The 19,536-nt window shown below is 46.2% G+C and overlaps 4 protein-coding genes across 6 annotated transcripts; all 4 read right to left on the bottom strand.

Annotated features, from left to right (window-relative positions):
- Positions 1–1,873: 1,873 nt before the first annotated feature.
- On the bottom strand, positions 1,874–4,708 carry LOC120443890. Its single transcript, XM_039623317.2, has 2 exons — positions 3,087–4,708; positions 1,874–2,933 (listed from the first exon to the last, which is right to left on the bottom strand). Exons 1-2 carry the CDS (start codon positions 4,243–4,245, stop codon positions 2,146–2,148), a joined length of 1,947 nt encoding a protein of 648 aa, XP_039479251.1. The 5' UTR covers positions 4,246–4,708; the 3' UTR covers positions 1,874–2,145.
- Positions 4,709–6,255: 1,547 nt separating this feature from the next.
- Positions 6,256–11,583, bottom strand: LOC120443888 (lipase 3-like). 3 transcript variants are annotated; one of them, XM_039623312.2, is made up of 6 exons: positions 11,450–11,583; positions 9,297–11,374; positions 7,647–8,619; positions 7,042–7,581; positions 6,815–6,973; positions 6,256–6,760 (listed from the first exon to the last, which is right to left on the bottom strand). In XM_039623312.2, exons 1-6 carry the CDS (start codon positions 11,579–11,581, stop codon positions 6,374–6,376), a joined length of 4,269 nt encoding a protein of 1,422 aa, XP_039479246.1. In that variant the 5' UTR covers positions 11,582–11,583; the 3' UTR covers positions 6,256–6,373. The 3 variants fall into 3 exon arrangements, with proteins under 3 accessions (XP_039479246.1, XP_039479247.1, XP_039479248.1); XM_039623313.2 differs by lacking the exon at positions 9,297–11,374 and having other exon boundaries at positions 7,647–7,838; XM_039623314.2 differs by lacking the exon at positions 9,297–11,374 and having other exon boundaries at positions 7,647–7,823.
- A 512-nt stretch (positions 11,584–12,095) lies between these two features.
- LOC120443892 (lipase 3) lies at positions 12,096–14,005 on the bottom strand. The gene is made up of 5 exons (XM_039623319.1): positions 13,793–14,005; positions 13,453–13,590; positions 12,825–13,364; positions 12,608–12,763; positions 12,096–12,553 (listed from the first exon to the last, which is right to left on the bottom strand). Exons 1-5 carry the CDS (start codon positions 13,964–13,966, stop codon positions 12,173–12,175), a joined length of 1,389 nt encoding a protein of 462 aa, XP_039479253.1. The 5' UTR covers positions 13,967–14,005; the 3' UTR covers positions 12,096–12,172.
- Positions 14,006–14,567: 562 nt separating this feature from the next.
- Positions 14,568–18,184, bottom strand: LOC120443889 (mediator of RNA polymerase II transcription subunit 15). Its single transcript, XM_039623315.1, has 4 exons — positions 15,934–18,184; positions 15,307–15,846; positions 15,084–15,239; positions 14,568–15,026 (listed from the first exon to the last, which is right to left on the bottom strand). Exons 1-4 carry the CDS (start codon positions 18,166–18,168, stop codon positions 14,646–14,648), a joined length of 3,312 nt encoding a protein of 1,103 aa, XP_039479249.1. The 5' UTR covers positions 18,169–18,184; the 3' UTR covers positions 14,568–14,645.
- Between the last annotated feature and the right edge of the window lie 1,352 nt (positions 18,185–19,536).

Raw genomic sequence — 19,536 nt, 5'->3', positions numbered from 1 at the left:
CATTTGTATCTGGACCTCTGTATCTGTATCTGTATCTTTGCGCCGTAAAGGTGGCCGTATCTGTGGGCCATGCGAATGCAAATTAGACGCCAGAGTGGAGAGATTGCCCCCGAGAATGTGTTTTGGTTTCGGTTTGGGGGGCTCGGGGAACTTGGGGTTTGGTTTGCCACGCATAAATTTCCTCATGCCTGAGCGATTCAAGCGACCATTTTGCAACTGGAAATGCGAATGTTTATGCTGAAATATGTTGAAAGGATATTTTATTGAGCGAGATCAAGTGGACGGGGGCAAACGAGTGAACGGTGCTTCGTTTGTTCAGCCACACAGTTGCATAATTAATTTGTTTACACAGTTGTACACGAACTCAACGCAACTTTCCGGGGTTTGGACTACAGCTAATAGGGATGTTGGGCACTACCTGGCCACTCCCAAAAAGAATTTCACGGCAGAATTTCATATAAATTCATTTTGGAGGTCTTAAATTACAGATCAGTTTTAAACTAAAAGAACGCAATTGTGAGGCAGAAAAAAAACCAAATTTGTACATATCTCATTGCCATTTCATTTGAGGGGAAGCACTTAAAAATGAATTATTATGCAGCTCGAATGTATATGGAATCAGTTTCCACACGAACTTAATGCCATTCTGTCATCGAGCCACATATGGATTGTACATTTGGACAAGGGTTATATCATTAACTGTATCATCGATAAAAGTGTTCATTTCCAGTGAATATTTATTTATACTTGGTCTCATCCCTCGGTCTATTGCCTTTTTTATGTTGTTGTTTTATTCAGTGTTTATTATGGCTGCTTTAATGCACATTTCCGGGCTGCAGTCGAGTGAAATGCAACAATGCCAGCCATGGCGTCAAATGTTTTACAGCCAGATAAGAAGTTTAATTTATGCGAAAACATGTTTGAAGCTTCTGCCGTCTGCCGATGCGCCCAGACACCAAATGGTATAAATACACCAGATAGCTGTGTAGTCTGGCCTCAGGATGTGGCGGGCTTTGACCACGCCCACAGTTCCCACGCCGCCCCCGGCTGCTATTGACCTTGCATGGCGGCGAACTTCGAACCCCAACAAAGTCACAGCCCGGCAAAAATTGGCCATAAATTTTGGGGAAAGTCCCTTTTCCGTTTTTGTGGTTGCCAATGAGCGGCGTTTTTTTTTCCATGTTGCCGCTACTATTTATTTATTTAGCGCCATGTTTTGTCTAGACTCTTGCTGACTGACACTCTCTCCGATATTTGTCAAGCGATAACTCCTTTTTATGGCCACCCATTGTCTGCGGGCTGGAGCCACTGCCACTGCCACAGTGGCAGTGGCAACCTCATCAGATTTTATGCCACTTCCGTCTGGCTGAAACCAAAAACCAGCGGCCGGAGCAGCGTGCGTCTGCATAAGCAGGCTGGCAATTAAAAGCAAAGATTCCAGGCATTTCTGCCACCACAGAATGAGTGGGTGTGAGGCGGTGGGTGGCCAGTGGATGGCAATCGCATCATTAATTAAGCCCATGCCCGGAAGTGTTGATAGTTCCCACCACTCCCGCGCTCCACATCCAGATACATGTTCAGATGCAGATAGCTAGTTGCGGCAACATGTTGCTGGCCGGCATTGCGCCTGCAGCCCAGAAGTATGCAACGAAATGTGCGTGGGGAACTCATTAAAATGTTTGCGCTTGAGGATATTCCAAATGGCACAAGGACGGATCTAAGCCTCTAAAGTGGTCTTCTGCTGCTTAAACGTTGCTATTCCGACATTATTTAAATTAAATTTAAGGGATTTCAAGAAGGCAAAATAATAGTCACTGTTTGTTTGCTTTTTTGGCAGGGAAATGCAAAAGGGCAAATGAAAAACACGAAGAACTGCATTTAGATTTGTGGGGCATATTTATTATACTACTAGAAAACATATAGAAAAGGTAGATAGATCAAAAATAAATTGCAAATAACACACAGCGCAGCAGGAAGTTGGTCGGGCCAGTAAGAACTCCAGACATCTTACTATTTATTGTTTGGGTATCCAAAGATCGCGTACTGAAAACCTCCTCCCGGCACCTTCCTTACTTTCCTCGTTGACTAGTACGGTTGCGGCTCCACTTTGCTTTTCATCAGATATCTCCCACTCACTCCCAAAGGTCACTCGTAGGAGACCGGTTGGCCGGGAAATCTGTGCATATTCCGGCGGTGCATGCGTCCCTGCTCGTGCTGCATCACCGACTTCAGGTGGTTCAGCGTGATGTTGCATGCCTCGCAGTAAAAGGCGGCACTGGGATCGTTTAGGGGAAGCGGATGGGTGCCATGGAGCATCTGCAGACCCAAGGGCCTTATTGGGGTCAGCGATGATCCGTTGATCCGGTACATGTGCGTGCCATCGATCGGGTCCAGACCCATGCCCATTTCCATGTCCCCGGCGGACCCACCCGCATAGGCAATATGGACCCGTCTGCGGTGACGTGCCCCCGCCAGGTGCATGGCCATTTGGGACTCCGAGGTGATGCTCACGTCGCACAGCTCGCACATGGGATACTTGGCGTCCGTGCGCACCCAATTGCCCTCCCGATCGTAGAAGCCATCACCATATGGCCTGATCCTGTGGCGGGCCACCATTAGGTGGCGGCGTCCAAAGAAGTGCTGCTGTGCGTGCGACAACGAGGTCAGCCTCAGGTCGCACAACTTGCAGTAGAAGTCCGTTTGGCCGATGGAGCCGCCCAAATTCCCGTCCGCATCCTGTCCAGCCAGGTTTGCGTAGCACTGACGCAATAGCCACGAGCTGATCCTGCGCTCATGGGCACGCGACGAGTAGTGGTCAATGGCATTCCGTCCCGACCGTATGACCACGTGGCACAATGCACAGTAGTTCCAGCGGAAGAGCGACTGCAGCTCCTGGGGATTTGCTGTAGGTACCTCCGACGCCTGTGCCAAACCTAGGAGGGGAGATAATTCTAAAATTAAAGGAAACTAAAGCAGAAGTGTATATTCCGATTTTACTTTTAAATCTATATATGTAATGAGTATTTCAAAATTGATTTTAGTATTCGATTTCATGGATATATCTGGCGGCCACGGATTTTCCTCACCTGGTTTCTGTGGTTTCACCACTGCTTCCTGACGCAAGCGTGGATCGATCATGGCCACACTACTCTGCAAGTGATTGGGTCTAAATCCGGGTACTGATGCGTGTCCATACCCCTGTCCCTGTCCCAGATTTGTGTGCAGGGCAATCCGTTGGTCTGCAAAGGCGGTCGGCTGATCCATGTAACCATTTTTGGGCTTACCAGACTCCTGACTGATGTAACCATTGCCGGATAGATCGCTCACATAGCCGTTGAGTCCTTTAAGGGAGGACTCCACCTGATGGCTCTGATGTTGGAAGAAGTAGTGTTGCTCCCTTCTCACGACACTGGGAGTAATCGGGTTGGGATGGCAGCTGATCAATGGACGATGCAGCTGCTCATTGAGCACATACTCTCCATTGCTGTTCAAGCACAGTTCGGCGATGTGGCGAGGATTGCTTACAATTGGCTTCGATGCTGCCTGGTAACCATTGATTGGTCGTATCCTGTTGGCGACCATACCCTCGTAGTTCTCGCCCAGACAAAGCTGTGGAAAAAGGGGCGTGGAGAGGGTCTCGCTTCTGGGCAGGCCCTCCGGTGGACCTTCTGGCACCCAGATGTCCGAGTAGCTCAGCGGACTGGGTTGCTGCTGGTATAGACTGGCCATAAAGTGCGCTCTCATATTATCCGGTGACTCACAAGTCACGACGGGCTCGCTGAAGGTGGTAAAGTCCGTGGGGCTATTCTGCCCATCGATGACGTGTACCGCAGACTGCATCATCAGCATAGGAGGTGGACCCGTGCTCGATTTCGGTGACCAGCCCATCTCCATAATGGAGCAGCCATGCATTGGACACGGAAAATGCTCTGGCTGTTGCAGCTTGAGGCCCAGAGTTTCCAGGGTTCCGGGCAGCACCAACTGCTGGCATCGCTGATCCCCCTCCTCCAGATCTTCGCTGGGCCAGCCCGTTGGCGGCACATTCACCTGGTAGCGGTACACGGTCGGCTCGTCCGCCCGGCGCAGCTCCACGAGCACGACCACATGACCGGATGGGCAGCGGGGCTGCGGTTGCGGCATGGCGGAGGCCACGCGCACAATGTTCAGGGCACACTGCTTGGCGATCTCCTCGTGGATGACGGGCAGTCGCCTCTGCGGATGCATGTTGAAGCGGTGGGACAACATGTCCTGCGGTGTGGCAACTACTGTGGATTGTGGATAGCTTACGCACTAGGCTGATGGCTTCTCTTTGGGGGACTTGGCTGGGAATGGTTGTGGACCTGGTTTCTTAGTTAGCACATCTGGTCCGACTGCGTTGCTCCTTTAATGGCCTCTTTGATTCTGGGATTTGCTGTGCTTTATTTTTTTTAGTTCTTGGACTCGTCGCTTTTCATAGAAAATAGAGAACTCTGGTCGTCGTTGAAATCAGAAGGGTTTTTTGATACACTTGGGTCGCGCAAAATTCCTCGACCGCTTCTTATTTTTTGTGCTACTATTCTAATACGAAATGTTGGCAAAACATTTGAATTTGTTTGGAATCGGTGTTTAAAATATGTGTGAACGGCTTTTCCACCAGTCGAAAGCTACATAACAAAACGCAAGTATTTTTCCGGCCTTGTCTACGATTTAGATGGAATTGTCAGAGCCAGTCGAGATTTTCACTTGTCATGCTACAGCGTTGCATTGTGAAACAAAGTGATAGGGTTGCCATCATCGCAGGCACCTCTACTAGGACTCAACACTAAAATCCTCCAATTATCAGAAAATCAAGGAAAATACAAAACTCTTTATAACATATTATAGGGGACAATCTGTCAAACCAAATCAAGCTTTCCCCTAAATTTCAAAGGCGAATCCTTCAAGGACGCGACCTCCTTCGATTCGGGCAGAAGGTTTGATCCCAAGAGTCCTCTTGACGCACACGCAAATTCCGGGAAATAAGTTGGCAGGGCTTTAAACATTGCCGGGAAAATCCACGCATGGGAAACACAGAGGGTACAGCTGCCGACTCGAATATACATGTATATATACATATGTGACTGCCTGGGGACATTAAAATAATGTTTAGCGCGTGATTTGGTCGGCGTATCCTTGGCATCAATTGTCAGCTCTCAGCCGGAGGGCAAGTTTATCGGGCGGGGTGGGGCGGTGCACCTGTGGGAAAGCTTCGGGAGCGGAATGACATCGAGCTCCCCGCTGCCAACATCAATAACACTAATGGGAAAAGGATAAAGATAAGCATTAAATAACACACGTACGCCGGGCCTTTTGGGGCTCACAGTTTGGAATACCCCACCGAGAAGGGCCTACCGTATGGGAAGTAGTGCTGGCAAGGGAAAATCGCTAGAAATTGCCAAAACTACGTTCATTCTGTAATGGGTATTTATACTATTTTAATCTATCTTTGAGAAAAAAAACACCTATGAACCTATAACCTAATGAATAGAAATTTGTTACTAATTATGCACTTGTTACTTATTTTCCGTGGTATGCAATGAAATGAAATTGGCAAGTTAACCAACAACCCAAGGAAAGGTTGATTTGATGTTTCTATCGTAAATTTATTTCACTAAAGTAAAAATTTCATATTTTGTAATTTTCAAATAATATCTGCTTAAAGTATTGTAATGCAAACTACTCAGTGAATATATTTATTATTATTAACAATGCCAACAGCTAAGAACTAGCTAGGTTGACAGTGCTGCCCCAAAATTTGTGGGTTGACTGTGCCTCGAGGGGCACGTACGTGGAACAGTTAAGCGACACGTTCCACCTCCCCCGATGCCGTACACCCGCACACCCTCGGCCATCTTTTGTTTGCTCTGCGCATTTTTCACATTTCGCGTTTCCGCTTCCGCTTTTCGCCATTGTCGTGACTCCGTCGAAAGAAATGTGTCACACACGTGAGCAATTTAAAGCTGGCTTGGTCCTGGCTTCCTCTCGCCTCATTTCGATTGCAAACTTAATTTGAAAACTTGGCCTCGCGGCGTGTAAATATGCGTTCAGGATGCGAAATTTATGACAGCGCTTGGGGCCAGGAAAATGCAAATTTTCCTCACTGTTCGTAAGCATTGATTTCTTTTACTTCAGTGAGTGATGCTGATGGAAAGATTCTAGAGCTGGTAAATTGAACGACATGTTACCCGAAGGTGCCTGTCTTATCGGTGGTTAGACTAAGAAAGGAATAAATATAAATATGTATGCACATAGCATTTCATTGTATCACTCATATTACAAAAAATCTAGATTTTTATCGAAATTATGCGATTGAAGAAACCCAACAAACTCTTTCATGTGTTATGCAGTAATTGTCCTATCCACTGAGATGGGCTGACATGTGCCGCAGGACGTGACTGTAGAGTAGAGGACGGACATCCTTGGAGAGCGTGAAGTCGAAGTGGGAGAAGCCTTCGAAGCTGACCTTCCGGCTCTCGACGAGATTGGGCAGACGCTCCTGCAGCCGGATCACATCCGAGGTGGATCCCAGCCAGTCGCCTCCGCCGTGATGGAGCACCACTTTGCTGGTCGTCTGCGAAAGATTGTAGGCTGGTGGATCGCTGGACTCGTAGCGAACGCGATTCAGGACCGCTCCATGATCGAAGCGCTGGAAATTCAGGTCGCCCTGCAGCTGTGCATAATGGTAGATCTGTTTGGCAGAGGCGCCTTGGGAGGCATGGGCCGCCACAATGGGAGTGAGGGTCTAAGGTGCATTAATGTGGTAAAGAAATCACAGAAAATAATCAATAAATCTCACCTTATTGAAGCTCTTCCAGTCGAATCCGCAGAGCACAAAGTCAAAGATGGCGCAGATGCGGCTGGCAAGTTCCGAACCGGAGCAAATGTGCTGGCGGAACTGCTGGATGAGCTTCGTTTTGGCGGAGATCTCGTAGCCGCCCAGAAGGTTCAGCAACATCTATTAAAGTGGTTGTACAAATATATCAAAATTATATCATAAATTGCCAAACAAGGACTTCTACTCACTGAATACTTTCCCTTGAACATTCCGAGGAACTTTAGCACTGGACTGCGGTTTTCCTGCAGATAAACAGTTGGGGAAAGGGCCTGCATTAGATGCACTTTCGGTGCATATTTGGGTCTTTCACTGCACATCACGAAGAAAGCAGTGGAGCCCTGCGAATGGCCAATGTATTGGATCTTCGGCTTTTTGGTGTGACTCAGAATATGATCGATGGCAGCGGGCACATCAAACTTGCCGATCTCGTGGAAGGAGAAGTCCCAGTACTTTCGTGGTATCTGACCTTGGTTCAAATTCTCCCGGGAGTATATGTTGCCTCGGGTATTCAGCATCCAGACGTCGTAACCCTTCCGGTAAAGGATATACGCCAGTCCATCCTTGGGCCCAAGTTCCACCCATGACGCAGAACTGGCCAATAGGCCATGGACTAGCAAAACTGGCTCAGCACCAGGACGCGGAATACGATGCAAGCAAAGCTTGTAGCCGTCTTCGGAGGTCAAGTAATTGGTATCAGATGGATAGCCGTACTTCTCAATCAGGTTAACCTATTGGTTTCGTTAAAAAGGTATTTGATACGTTTGGAAACAAATTAATATATGTGTCAACTCACAGTTGTCAGCCTAGAATTATCCAAGATGTCCGCCTGGGTGAGGTAATTTGGTGGACTGTCTACTTTGTACTCAGAAGTAACCACATTGGTTTTCGCATTTTTAAAATAATTTCCTTGGGTCTGTGCATTGGGTTCAGCTCTGTCTAACTGTGACCTAATCTGTAACTGCGATTGGGACTGTGATCCCGAAGACTGGGAATAAAGCTGTGACTGTGATTGGGACTGTGATTTTGAAGACTGGGAATAATGCTGTGAATGCGATCCAGATGATTCGGAGCTTAACTGTGAATGCAATTGGGACTGTGATCCTGAAGTTTGGGAATTATGCTGTGACTGTGATTGGGACTCTGAACTTGAAGACTGAGAATTAAGCTGTGATTTTGAAGACTGGGAATAATGCTGTGAATGCGATCCAGATGATTCGGAGCTTAACTGTGAATGCAATTGGGACTGTGATCCTGAATTTTGGGAATTATGCTGGGACTGCGATTGGGACTGTAATCCCGAAGATCCTGAACCGGATAATTGTGAACCTAACTGTGACTGCAATTGGGACTGTGATCCAGTTGATTCGGAGCTTAGCTGTGACTGCAATGGGGACTGTGATTCTGAAGACTGGGAATTAACCTGTGACTGCGATTGAGACTGTGATTCTGAAGATCCTGAAGCAGATAATTGTGAACCTAACTGTGAATGCAATTGGGACTGTGATCCAGTTGATTCGGAGCTTAGCTGTGACTGCAATTGGGACTGTGATTCTGAAGACTGGGAATTAACCTGTGACTGCGATTGGGACTGTGATTCTGAAGATCCTGAGACGGACAATTGTGAATCTAACTGTGACTGCAATTGTTTCTGCGATTCAGAATTGTGCGAATGTGAATTTTGTTGTGACTGTAGTTCTAGTGGCAATTGGGGTTTAATGGCTGGGATTGCTGGTCTTAGCTGGAGAACAGGAGCTAAATTATTAATTATACCCGTTACTCGTAGAGTAAAAGGGTATACTAGATTCGTTGAAAAGTATGTAACAGGCAGAAGGAAGCGTTTTCGACCATATAAAGTATATATATTCTTGATCAGGATCAATAGCCGAGTCGATCTGGCCATGTCCGTCTGTCCGTCCGTCTGTCCGTCCGTCTGTCCGTCTGTCCGTCTGTCCGTCCGTATGAACGTCGAGATCTCAGGAACTACAAAAAAAAGAAAGTTGAGATTAAGCATACAGACTCCAGAGACATAGAAGCAGCGCAAGTTTGTCGATTCATGTTGCCACGCCCACTCTAACGCCCACAAACCGCCCAAAACTGCCACGCCCACACTTTTGAAAAATGTTTTGAAATTTTTTCATTTTTGTATTAGTCTTGTAAATTTCTATCGATTTGCAAAAAAACTTTTTGCCACGCCCACTCTTACGCCCACAAACCGCCCAAAGCTGCCACGCCCACACTTCTGAAAAATGTTTTGATATTTTTTCATTTTTGTATTAGTCTTGTAAGTTTCTATCAATTTGCCAAAAAACTTTTTGCCATGCCCACTCTAACGCCCACAAACCGCCAAAAACTGTCAGTGTTGAAATTTCTTCTTCGCACATCCACTAGCTGAGTAACGGGTATCAGATAGTCGGGGAACTCGACTATAGCGTTCTCTCTTGTTTTTTGTTGATTTAGTTCCAAGTGGACACCTTTGCGATCACTTTCATTTTTGTATGGGTACCACTCTAGTAAGTAGTCAGTGTTAATACTGGCGTTCGCATTTATCTGTTTGATTGGATTCCATATATATCGATTTGGCCTGGGACGTAGTTGAGAAGTAATTATCAGTTGTCGTAGGTCCGATTCCTGAGGATTTGGTGATAGCTGAGGTTGATGACGTACCTCGCCATAAGGTGGAATTATGATATACGGATTCGGGCGTATAACTTTTGGCCGATTCGGAATCATCACGTAACGAAGATTTGGGTCCTGCTGATCTGGCCCATTCTGAGATGGAAGTATTTCATACTGAGGTCGTGGCATTGGTAGCGTATCTATGAAATAAACTGGTTGCTTGGATGCTTGGGAATTTAACTGGTTCCCAGACTGTTTAAGTGCATCTAACTCTGATTGTTTTTGTGCCTTCGACTGCAAATTAGAATGCAGCTGTGCTTGCAACTGGGAGTGTATCAGTGCCTGTGCCTGATCTTGCGACTGCGAATGTTCCTGCGAATGTGCTTGCAACTGTGCCTGTTTCTGAGACTGTGCCTGCGACTGTGCCTGTTCCTGCGACTGAGCCTGCGGCTGTGCCTGCAACAGTGCTTGCAACTGTGACTGTGCCTTCGACTGTTCCTGCGACTTCTCCTGCGACTTTTCCTGCGCCTGTGGTTGCGACTGTGCCTGTGCCTGCAACTGTGCCTGCAACTGTGCCAGTGACAGTGCGTGAACCTGCAGCAGTTCCTCTAAGTTTACCTGCGACTGTGCCTGTTCCTGCGACTGAGCCTGCGGCTGTGCCTGCAACAGTGCCTGCAACTGTGCCAGTGACTTTTCCTGTTCCTGCAACCGTGCCTGCAACTGTGCCTGCGACTGTGCTTGCGACTCGGCCTGTGCTTTTGACAGTGGTTGCGACTGTGCCTTCCACAGTGTCTGTTCCTGCAACAGGGCCTGCAACTGTACATGCGATTGTGCCAGAGACTGTGCGTGTTCCTGCCACTGCGACTGTGACTGTGCCTTCGACTGTTCCTGCGACTGTGTCTGCCACAGTGACTGTTCCTGCAACAGTGCCTGCAACTGTGCATGCAACTGTGCCAGTGACTGTGCCTGTGCCTGTGACTGTGCCTTCGACTGTTCCTGCGACTTCTCCTGCGACTGTGGTTGCGACTGTGTCTGTGCCTGCAACTGTGCCTGCAACTGTGCCAGTGACAGTGCGTGAACCTGCAGCAGTTCCTCTAAGTTTACCTGCGACTGTGCCTGTTCCTGCGACTGAGCCTGCGGCTGTGCCTGCAACAGTGCTTGCAACTGTGCCAGTGACAGGGCCTGTTTCTGCAACAGTGCCTGCAACTGTGCCTGCGACTGTGCTTGCGACTCTGCCTGTGCTTGTGACAGTGGTTGCGACTGTGCCTTCCACAGTGTCTGTTCCTGCAACAGGGCCTGCAACTGTACATGCGATTGTGCCAGAGACTGTGCGTGTTCCTGCCACTGCGACTGTGACTTTGCCTTCGACTGTTCCTGCGACTGTGTCTGCCACAGTGCCTGTTCCTGCAACAGTGCCTGCAACTGTGCATGCAACTGTGCCAGTGACTGTGCCTGTGCCTGCCACTGCGCCAGTGACTGTGCCTGTGCCTGTGACTGTGCCTTCGACTGTTCCTGCGACTGTGCCTGCCACTGCGCCTGTTCCTGCAACAGTGCCTGCAACTGTTCCTGTGACTGTGCCTGTTCCTGCCACTGCGCCAGTGACTGTAACTGCCCCTGAGTTAAGTTTTGTGATTGATCGACAGTCGCGATGTGGCGATTTTGTGGTAATTTTTCTGAATCCGGTATTAGCATAATCCGGTTCTTTCGTACAAAGTCTGGAAATAGTGGATGCATGTGGGGCGGCAGTGGTCGAGTAATCGGTTTCAGCGAAAGACGTATAATATCCTTAGGTCGATCTCCCCTTAGAGGAGCATTAGATGGCAGATACTGTGAACCCAGCTGCGATTGCGATTGAGATTGTGACCATGTAAGGTTATCCTGATTTTGATCTCTTACTTCATTTTCCTTATTTTAAAACATCGGATTATGCAAATGGAATCGGGAATCAGATGATCATAAACTGCTTCAACTAGTGCTTACCAGGATCTGTGACGGTTTATCCAATCCCCGTGCTTCTAACATAGGATATGCTTCCCATTGCTGAGCGGTGCTGGGTAGCACATTACCGAGAAAAAGGAAAGCACAGACTGAAAGACTTATTGCGATAGTCATTCCGTTGCTAAACTTACATTGGAAAGCGAAGAGATCGAACGTTTATATAGGTTAAGAGATACGAGACCTTGAAATTTAAATATCCATGCTTGGAGTGGATAACTAAATTAACATACTGATGTTGCATCACTAGAAAACAATTTAACCAAGGTTGCTATCCAGATGGAAGCCTTGAAAAAAATGTTAATAAGAAAATTACTTAAGATGTTGAATCCTTAACTATTTTTCCTTAGATATGGGTAACTACTTGAGTCTTTTTAAATAGGTATTATTGTTAAAATTGCTGCTCTGCACATACGGAAATTTCTGCCGTGAAATGTACTTAGCGTTTTATAATATTAGCTGAGTTCGTTTATAGATTCCCGAATTGTTAGGAAAGCTAATATGACCAAGCCAAGTAGTTGTTCAAATATCCCCAGATTTCCTATGTCATAATATAATCATTTGTCAAAATATGCATCGTTTTTAAATAGCATTTATATCCCTTGTTCCCTCATATACAGACAACTTGGAATCTGTTGCAAGAAAATCATTTAATTGCTTTGCTAATAATTCAGTTGTTAACTAAAAGTAAAATTAGTTTTCCAGCATTTAACGGTTCGAGCCGCACAGATTGACTACGCGATCGTACACCAAGGGTCGAACGTCCTTCGAGATCGTGAAGTCGAAGTGAGAGAATCCTTGGAAGCGAATGTTCCTGTTTTCTATGCAGTTGGGCAGGCTTCGCTCGAGCCGAAGGGCATCCGATTCGGATCCCAACCAGTCGCCATCTCCGCGGTGAAGGGCCACCTTGCTCAGTGCCAGTGAAAGATTGTAAAGTGGTGGGAGGAGGGAGTTGTATCGTAGCTTATTCAGAATGAGGCCGTAATTGTATTTCTGAAATCCAGACGAGCCCTGCAGCTGGGCGAAATGATAGATCTGCTTGGCGGAGGCTCCCTGCGAAGAGTGGCCTTCCAAAATGGGTGACAGTGTCTACAAAAAAGTCATATTAACCCATGAAACCCAAATCAGTGACAAGTTTTCTACCATATTGAAGCTGTTGAAGTTAAATCCGCAGACCACAAATTCAAAGATGGCGCAAATGCGACTGGGAATAAGCTTGTCACAGATGTGCTCACGAAACATGTTAATGATCTTGTTTTCAAGGGAGATCTTGTGGCCGCCAAGGAAATTCAACAGCACCTATTGAAAGAAATGAAGAACATTAAATAAATATAATATTCTTGGAATTTTCTGCACTCACTGTGATGCCACCTGTTAAAAATTTCATGAACTTGAGTGCTGGACTGCGTGTTTCTTCCATATAAACTGATGGCGAGAGGGACTGCATCAGCGAGATCTTGGCGGCATACTCGGGTCTTTCACTGCACATCACAAAGAAGGCCGTGGATCCCTGCGAGTGACCAATGTACTGGATGCTCGGCATCTTGGTTTGCAGCAGAATCAAGTCGATGGCTGCGGGTACATCGTACTGCCCGATCTCGTGGAAGGAGAAGTCCCAGAAGTCCTGGTCTTTCTCGCGACCGGTCTGGCGCTCCTCGGAGTAGATGTTTCCCCTGGTGTTCAACATCCAGACGTCGTAGCCGGCTTGGGACAGGATGTAGGCCAGACCCTGAGATGGTCCGAACTGCACCCAACTGGCCGAGCTGGCCATCAGGCCATGGACCAACATGACGGGTATGGCTCCTGGCCGCGGAATTCGGTGTAGGCAGAGTTTGTAGCCATCGGCAGTGAATGCGTAATGGGTCTCTACTTGATGTCCGTATCTTAGGATCAGTTTAGGCTGTCAAACGATGTGTCAAATATATAGAGACCTTCGTTATAGTATCTGCATGCTGTCTGAGTTGAATCTTTTGAGAGGAATGGCTCACCGTCTCCAACTTGGCGACAATCTGGATGTCCGCTTCAGAAATATATTGCGGGTAACTAGCTTGCTCACACTTTGAACATGACCTTGGTTGAGGTCCTGAATCAAGGACATCATCAGATTTGGGCTGCTGGCGTTGAGCCTGAAATGGGAATGATGCGTAAATAAACTTGCGATTGAAAGCTTTCGATTGTAGTTTATATATAAATAACTTTAAATTGGCTACGATTGATTTGGAATTCTATTGATTCGCCACCATAGATCTGTGACTCAAGAGCGACTGCGCAAAAACATATAGAGTTTAACCATCTATTCCGACTTCCAAATTGCACCCTTATGATTACCTGATTTTGTGATCGTGCCAGTGGTACAAGAGGTACTATAGGTACTAGAGGTTTTCGTACTACAAACGTATTGGGTGGAAGTATAGGAACTAAAGGAACTATCTGAGGCTTACTGGGTCCCACAGTACCGAGTAAAATTATTGAACAGATCGCCAAATTAAATGCGATCGCCATTCCGCTTCTTGTTTCCTATTTACTCTTAAGGGAATGGAATAAAATCGAACTCTTTTATAGGTTGAATGATAAAATACCTTGAAATTTAAATATTCATGCTAGGAGTGAAAAACTAGATTAACATATCGATCGAGCATCACTAAAGGAATATTTTACAAAGATTAACAGCTGACAAGGCAACCTTGAAACAGGCTCTTCTAAAATGCTTATTACTTTTTAAATTCGTAGTTTCTGTCGATAAATACATTTATTGCATTCGTAAAATGAGTTACTATTTAAGGTGCTTGAATTACAGGTCGAACATTATTACTCTTAAAAGTCAGCTATACTTTAGGTAAAATGTTTCATTATGCTTTAGTATTTATAATTGATTAATAAAATAACACGGTTCTAAAATAAAAACGCTACAGTTCTGTCTTGCGAGAGATTCACTCTGAACACCGATGCCTTAAATTGTTTGTCAGTTTATTCAGCTGCATTCATTGATTTCCATAAGAAAAAAATTTCTTTATACACCGGTGAAAATTGTAAAATATTTGCTTTTTCTTTATTTTTCCTCTATTATATTTGTTGCCGAGCCCTTAGATAAAGACAATTGGAATTCTGTGCTAAGCAAATCGGATAATTGCTTTGCTAATATTTCATTTGTAAACTAAAAGTAAAATTAGTTTTCCAGCATTTAACGGTTTGAACCGCACAGATTGACTACGCGATCGTACACCAAGGGTCGAACGTCCTTCGAGATCGTGAAGTCGAAGTGAGAGAATCCTTGGAAGCGAATGTTCCTGTTTTCTATGCAGTTGGGCAGGCTTCGCTCGAGCCGAAGGGCATCCGATTCGGATCCCAACCAGTCGCCATCTCCGCGGTGAAGGGCCACCTTGCTCAGTGCCAGTGAAAGATTGTAAAGTGGAGGCAAGATGGAGTTGTATCGTAGCTTATTCAGAATGAGGCCGTAATCGAATTTTTGGAAAACAGACTTGCCCTGCATCTGGGCGAAATGATAGATCTGCTTGGCGGAGGCTCCCTGCGAGGCATGACCTTCCAAAATGGGGGATAGTGTCTACAAAAAAAAGGTAATTTAAACCCATGATACCCAAATCAGTGACAAGATTGCTACCATATTGAAGCTGTTGAAGTTAAATCCGCAGACCACAAATTCAAAAATGGCGCAAATGCGACTGGGAATAAGCTTGTCACAGATGTGCTCACGAAACATGTTAATGATCTTGTTGTCCAGCGAGATCTTGTGGCCGCCCAGCAGATTCAGCAGCATCTATAATAGGAAATACACATGGTGCAATACATTACTGATATACCATTTAGGAATCTTCTCTTCTTACTGTGAAGCCGCCCTGAAGGATTCCTATGAACTTGAGTGCTGGGCTGCGTGTTCCTTCCATATAAACTGATGGCGAGAGGGACTGCATCAGCGAGATCTTGGCAGCATACTCTGGTCTTTCACTGCACATCACAAAGAAGGCCGTGGATCCCTGCGAATGACCAATGTACTGGATTCTCGGCATCTTGGTCTGGAGTAGAATCAAGTCGATGGCTGCGGGTAGATCGTACTGCCCGATCTCGTGGAAGGAGAAGTCCCAGAAGTCCTGGTCTTTCTCGCGACCGGTCTGGCGCTCCTCGGAGTAGATGTTTCCCCTGGTGTTCAACATCCAGACGTCGTAGCCGGCTTGGGACAGGATGTAGGCCAGACCCTGAGATGGTCCGAATTGCACCCAACTGGCCGAGCTGGCCATCAGGCCATGGACCAACATGACGGGTATGGCTCCAGGCCGCGGAATCCGATGTAGGCAGAGTTTGTAGCCATCGGCAGTGAATGCGTAATGGGTCTCTACTTGATGTCCGTATCTTAGGATCAGTTTAGGCTGTCAAACGATAGAAAAATATATAGAGACCTTCGTTATAGTATCTGCATGCTGTCTGAGTTGAATCTTTTGAGAGGAATGGCTCACCGTCTCCAACTTGGCGACAATCTGGATGTCCGCTTCAGAAATGTATTGGTATCTTGCTTGAATTCCTAAATAACTGACAACATCAGACTTGGGACCCTGCAAACTTTGTGATTGTGACCGCCCTTCCCCTTGGAAGAGAACTTGTGAATTCGATGAAGTCTGTGATTCGGCTAGTCCTTGCGATTGTGATTGATCTTGCTCCTGGATTTGGGCATGGGCTTGAGTTAGTGATTGTGTAAGCGCCTCAACTGTTTGAGCTTGGGCTTGTTGCTGTGATGGCGCCAGTGGTTGACCAGAGGCTTGAGACTGCGAATCAAGTTGATCTTGTATTTCCGCTTGGGCTTGATGTAGTGATTGGTCCACAACAGAATCTTGAGCTAGATCCCTGGCTTGTTCACTTGATTGGTCATCAGCTTGAAGTTGTAGTTGCTGTGGTGATTGAGATAGAGATACGGCTAGACCTTGAGCCTTAGATTGCGATTGAAATGACTGCTGAAGTAGAGCATGCGCTTCCCCCAAAGCTTGATTTACAGCAAGAGCTTGACCGTTTGATTGAGACTGAGCCCCTGACGGCTTTTGCTCTTCCACTTGAGCTTGAGCTAGATGAAGTGATTTATCCACTGCTTGTAATTGAGCTTCAGATTGTGATTGAGATTCTGATAGAGATTGCCGCTGAAGTTGACCCTCCGCTTGATCAAAAGCTTGATTGGCGATTTGGTCTTGTTTTTCGGATTGATCAGCCAATTCAACGTGCGGCTGCACTTCGTCTGAAGCGGTATCTTGAGCTTGATCCTCTGCTTGAAGTTGTGGCTGCTGAGGTGGTTGAGGAAGTGTAGTTCCTTGAGCTTGAGCCACAGATTGATATTGAACATGCGCTTGTTCAAGAGTCTGATCGAGAGCTTGAGCTTGCGCTTGAGCTTGAGCCCGTGATTGAGTGCTGGTCTGTGACAGAACTTGCTTGAGTACTTCAGCTTGGGCTTGATGAAGTGATTGATCTACGGGGTCTTCTCGTGCCTGACCCTGTGCTTCAAGCAACGATTGCTGTGCTGATTGAGACTGTGCAATTCCTTGTAATTGAACATGTGATTGATATTGAACATGCGCCTCTTCCAGAGCCTGATCGAGAACTTGAGCTTGCGCTTGAGCTTGAGCCTGTGATTGAGTGTTGGTCTGTGACAGAACTTGCTTTAGTACTTCAGCTTGGGCTTGATGAAGTGATTGGTCTATGGGGTCCTCTTTTGCTTGATCTCCTGCTTGAACTAGCGATTCTTGTTCCTGTGCCTGCGATTGAACTTGCGTTTGTGCTTGAACTTGTGACTCGGCTTGATCTTGTGATTCAGCTTGTTCTTGATCCTCTGCTGTATCTTCCGATTCCTGTGGTAATTGACCTATAGCCATAGCTCGTGATTGAGCCTGAACCTGCGATTGGGATTGGCCTTGTATCTCACTTTGCGTCGACTGTGTAAGCTGGTATTGTCGCTCTGACTTTTGAGCTTGTGCTTGGCTCGTAACATCTTGGTCTTCTTGATCCTCATCTTCTTGTAATTTAGCTCCAGATTGATTCAGTGATTGTTTAAGCTCGGACTGTTGTTGTGATTGAGCCAGTCCTTGAATTTGTTCTTCATCTGTAGTTCTGGCAAATTGTTCATATGATTGGCCTCGAGCCTGCGACTGAACTTGAAGCTGCCATCGTGCAAGCTGTTGCTTATGCGATAGGGATGGAATTTTCGATTGACCTAAAGCATTTCTGAGAAGTTTCATATACAAATCCCGCATTTCTGTTCTTGATGTTTCCACACTGCGTAATTGTCGTATTTGAGAAGGGGTGAAGTTTTGTAAAAGCTCCCTTAGTGTAATACCCGGATTGTATAGTCGATTTGTAAAACGATCTACAATAAGGTATTTCGCGTCACCATTAGACTTTGGCTCCGGCTGATCTTTGTCAAGAATTATTTGAAGGTTGACAGTTGGGAGCTTAAACTTCAGTTTGCTTTCCAGGTTAAATGAGTAATCCGTGTTATCTTCTGCAATGGATTCCCTTTGCTCGCTCACCTTTCCCCCATCGTCCTTTGATTCTGCGCCGCCATAGACGCGCAATAAACTATCAATCGCAGGAAGTATCGGAGCGCTTATGAGACTGTTTATTTGATTGGTTATATCAAGAATTCCCTCGCTGGGCCTCACTAGAAATATCGCCAAGAGTGCGACGAATGCGGAAAGGATTCCAACCTGCATTCTGAAACAACTTTGAGCAGCGAATCGGAGAGGAACCTTTTATAGGCTCGCAAATAAAACGCCATGAAATTGATAACACATGGATTAAAGCGATTTTAAATGGATTATCCCTCGATGTTACATCACAAGTGGCAATCGAATTTCAACAGCAAGAAAGCCAGGTTTCTTGAAAATCCTTTTTTGTGTTTAAAATTTATGAAACGCTCTTAGAAACAGTGGTCTTTACAAAAACTTGACGTTGCTTTATTTCAACTTCCTGATAGAAGCACTGTATTGCAATGGACTCAACTCAAATGTGGCATTCAAGTCGATATATAAATAATTATGTCTAAAAAAGGCGTAAAATTTTAATTTCTATGTTTACGTATTTCAATAACCATCCAAAAGCATAAATAGTGGAACTGTAATTTAGAGAAGAACCATAGAGAATTCAAGGCGCTTTTGTTTAAGGAGAGTTTCTGAACTTTTGCCAATCTAATTGCACAAGTGCACGAGGCGCAACCGTTATTATCCTTGGTCCTTGTTTCGTCCTTGTTCCGGTGGCGCTGGCAAATTCACGCCACTCGCTTGTTTGCGCAAATTTGATTATCAAAATACCCAAGGAGAGTGCAGCCGGGGTCGCAAAAGTCGGAAAAGAAGTCGCGAAAGGAAGAAGTATAATGCCGTGTCGCCGCATTAGCGCCTCTGGTGGGTTGGGGTGGGCGTGGTCGCTGTGCCGTGAAACAAGCTGGAAATTGAGTTTGCCTAGTGTCCTTGCGCCCCTTTAATGCCACCCCCTCCTGCCGGGCTTCCAGCCCTTTTGCCTGCTGGTCTGATTAAAGCTCCATGCCAACTTGCGGTGATTTGGTCTTTTTGGTTTTTCTGGCACATCATTTGGATGCAGTGGCGCCCTGCACAAATGGGGCATTAAGCCCTCCGATGTCGGGACCTGACATATATTAAATTTCATCTCGCCGTCAGTCGGATTTGGTTTCGGATTCAGATGCGGATGCCGATGCCGACTCGGGCGCCTAATGAAGGTTAAGCAACTTTTAATGTCCCGGCCCAGGCCATTTTGCAGACCATTAAATGTTTCGCCTGGCAATATGCCATATGTTTCCAGCATGGACATAAGCCCCATGTCCGGAAAATGTTCGCAACGTTCTGCAAAAACTTTACTTATCATTTCAGCGCCGAAAGCCATAAAGACGCTCGCTAAGTCTGCGTGTGTTTGTGATGATGACACGACGATGACAGTAATCGTAATCCTAGTCTCATGGTAATGATGACACTGGAGCGCCCAGCCCACAGCCATGCCGTATAACCATATAAGCATATGGCGGTTGCCAGTTGCCAGTTGGCGGTTGGTATCCAGGAATCCAGGAATCA

Source organism: Drosophila santomea, chromosome 2L (assembly GCF_016746245.2).
Source record: "Drosophila santomea strain STO CAGO 1482 chromosome 2L, Prin_Dsan_1.1, whole genome shotgun sequence".
NCBI classification, from domain to species: Eukaryota; Metazoa; Arthropoda; class Insecta; order Diptera; family Drosophilidae; genus Drosophila; species Drosophila santomea.
This window is presented reverse-complemented; position numbering and strand designations above follow the sequence as displayed.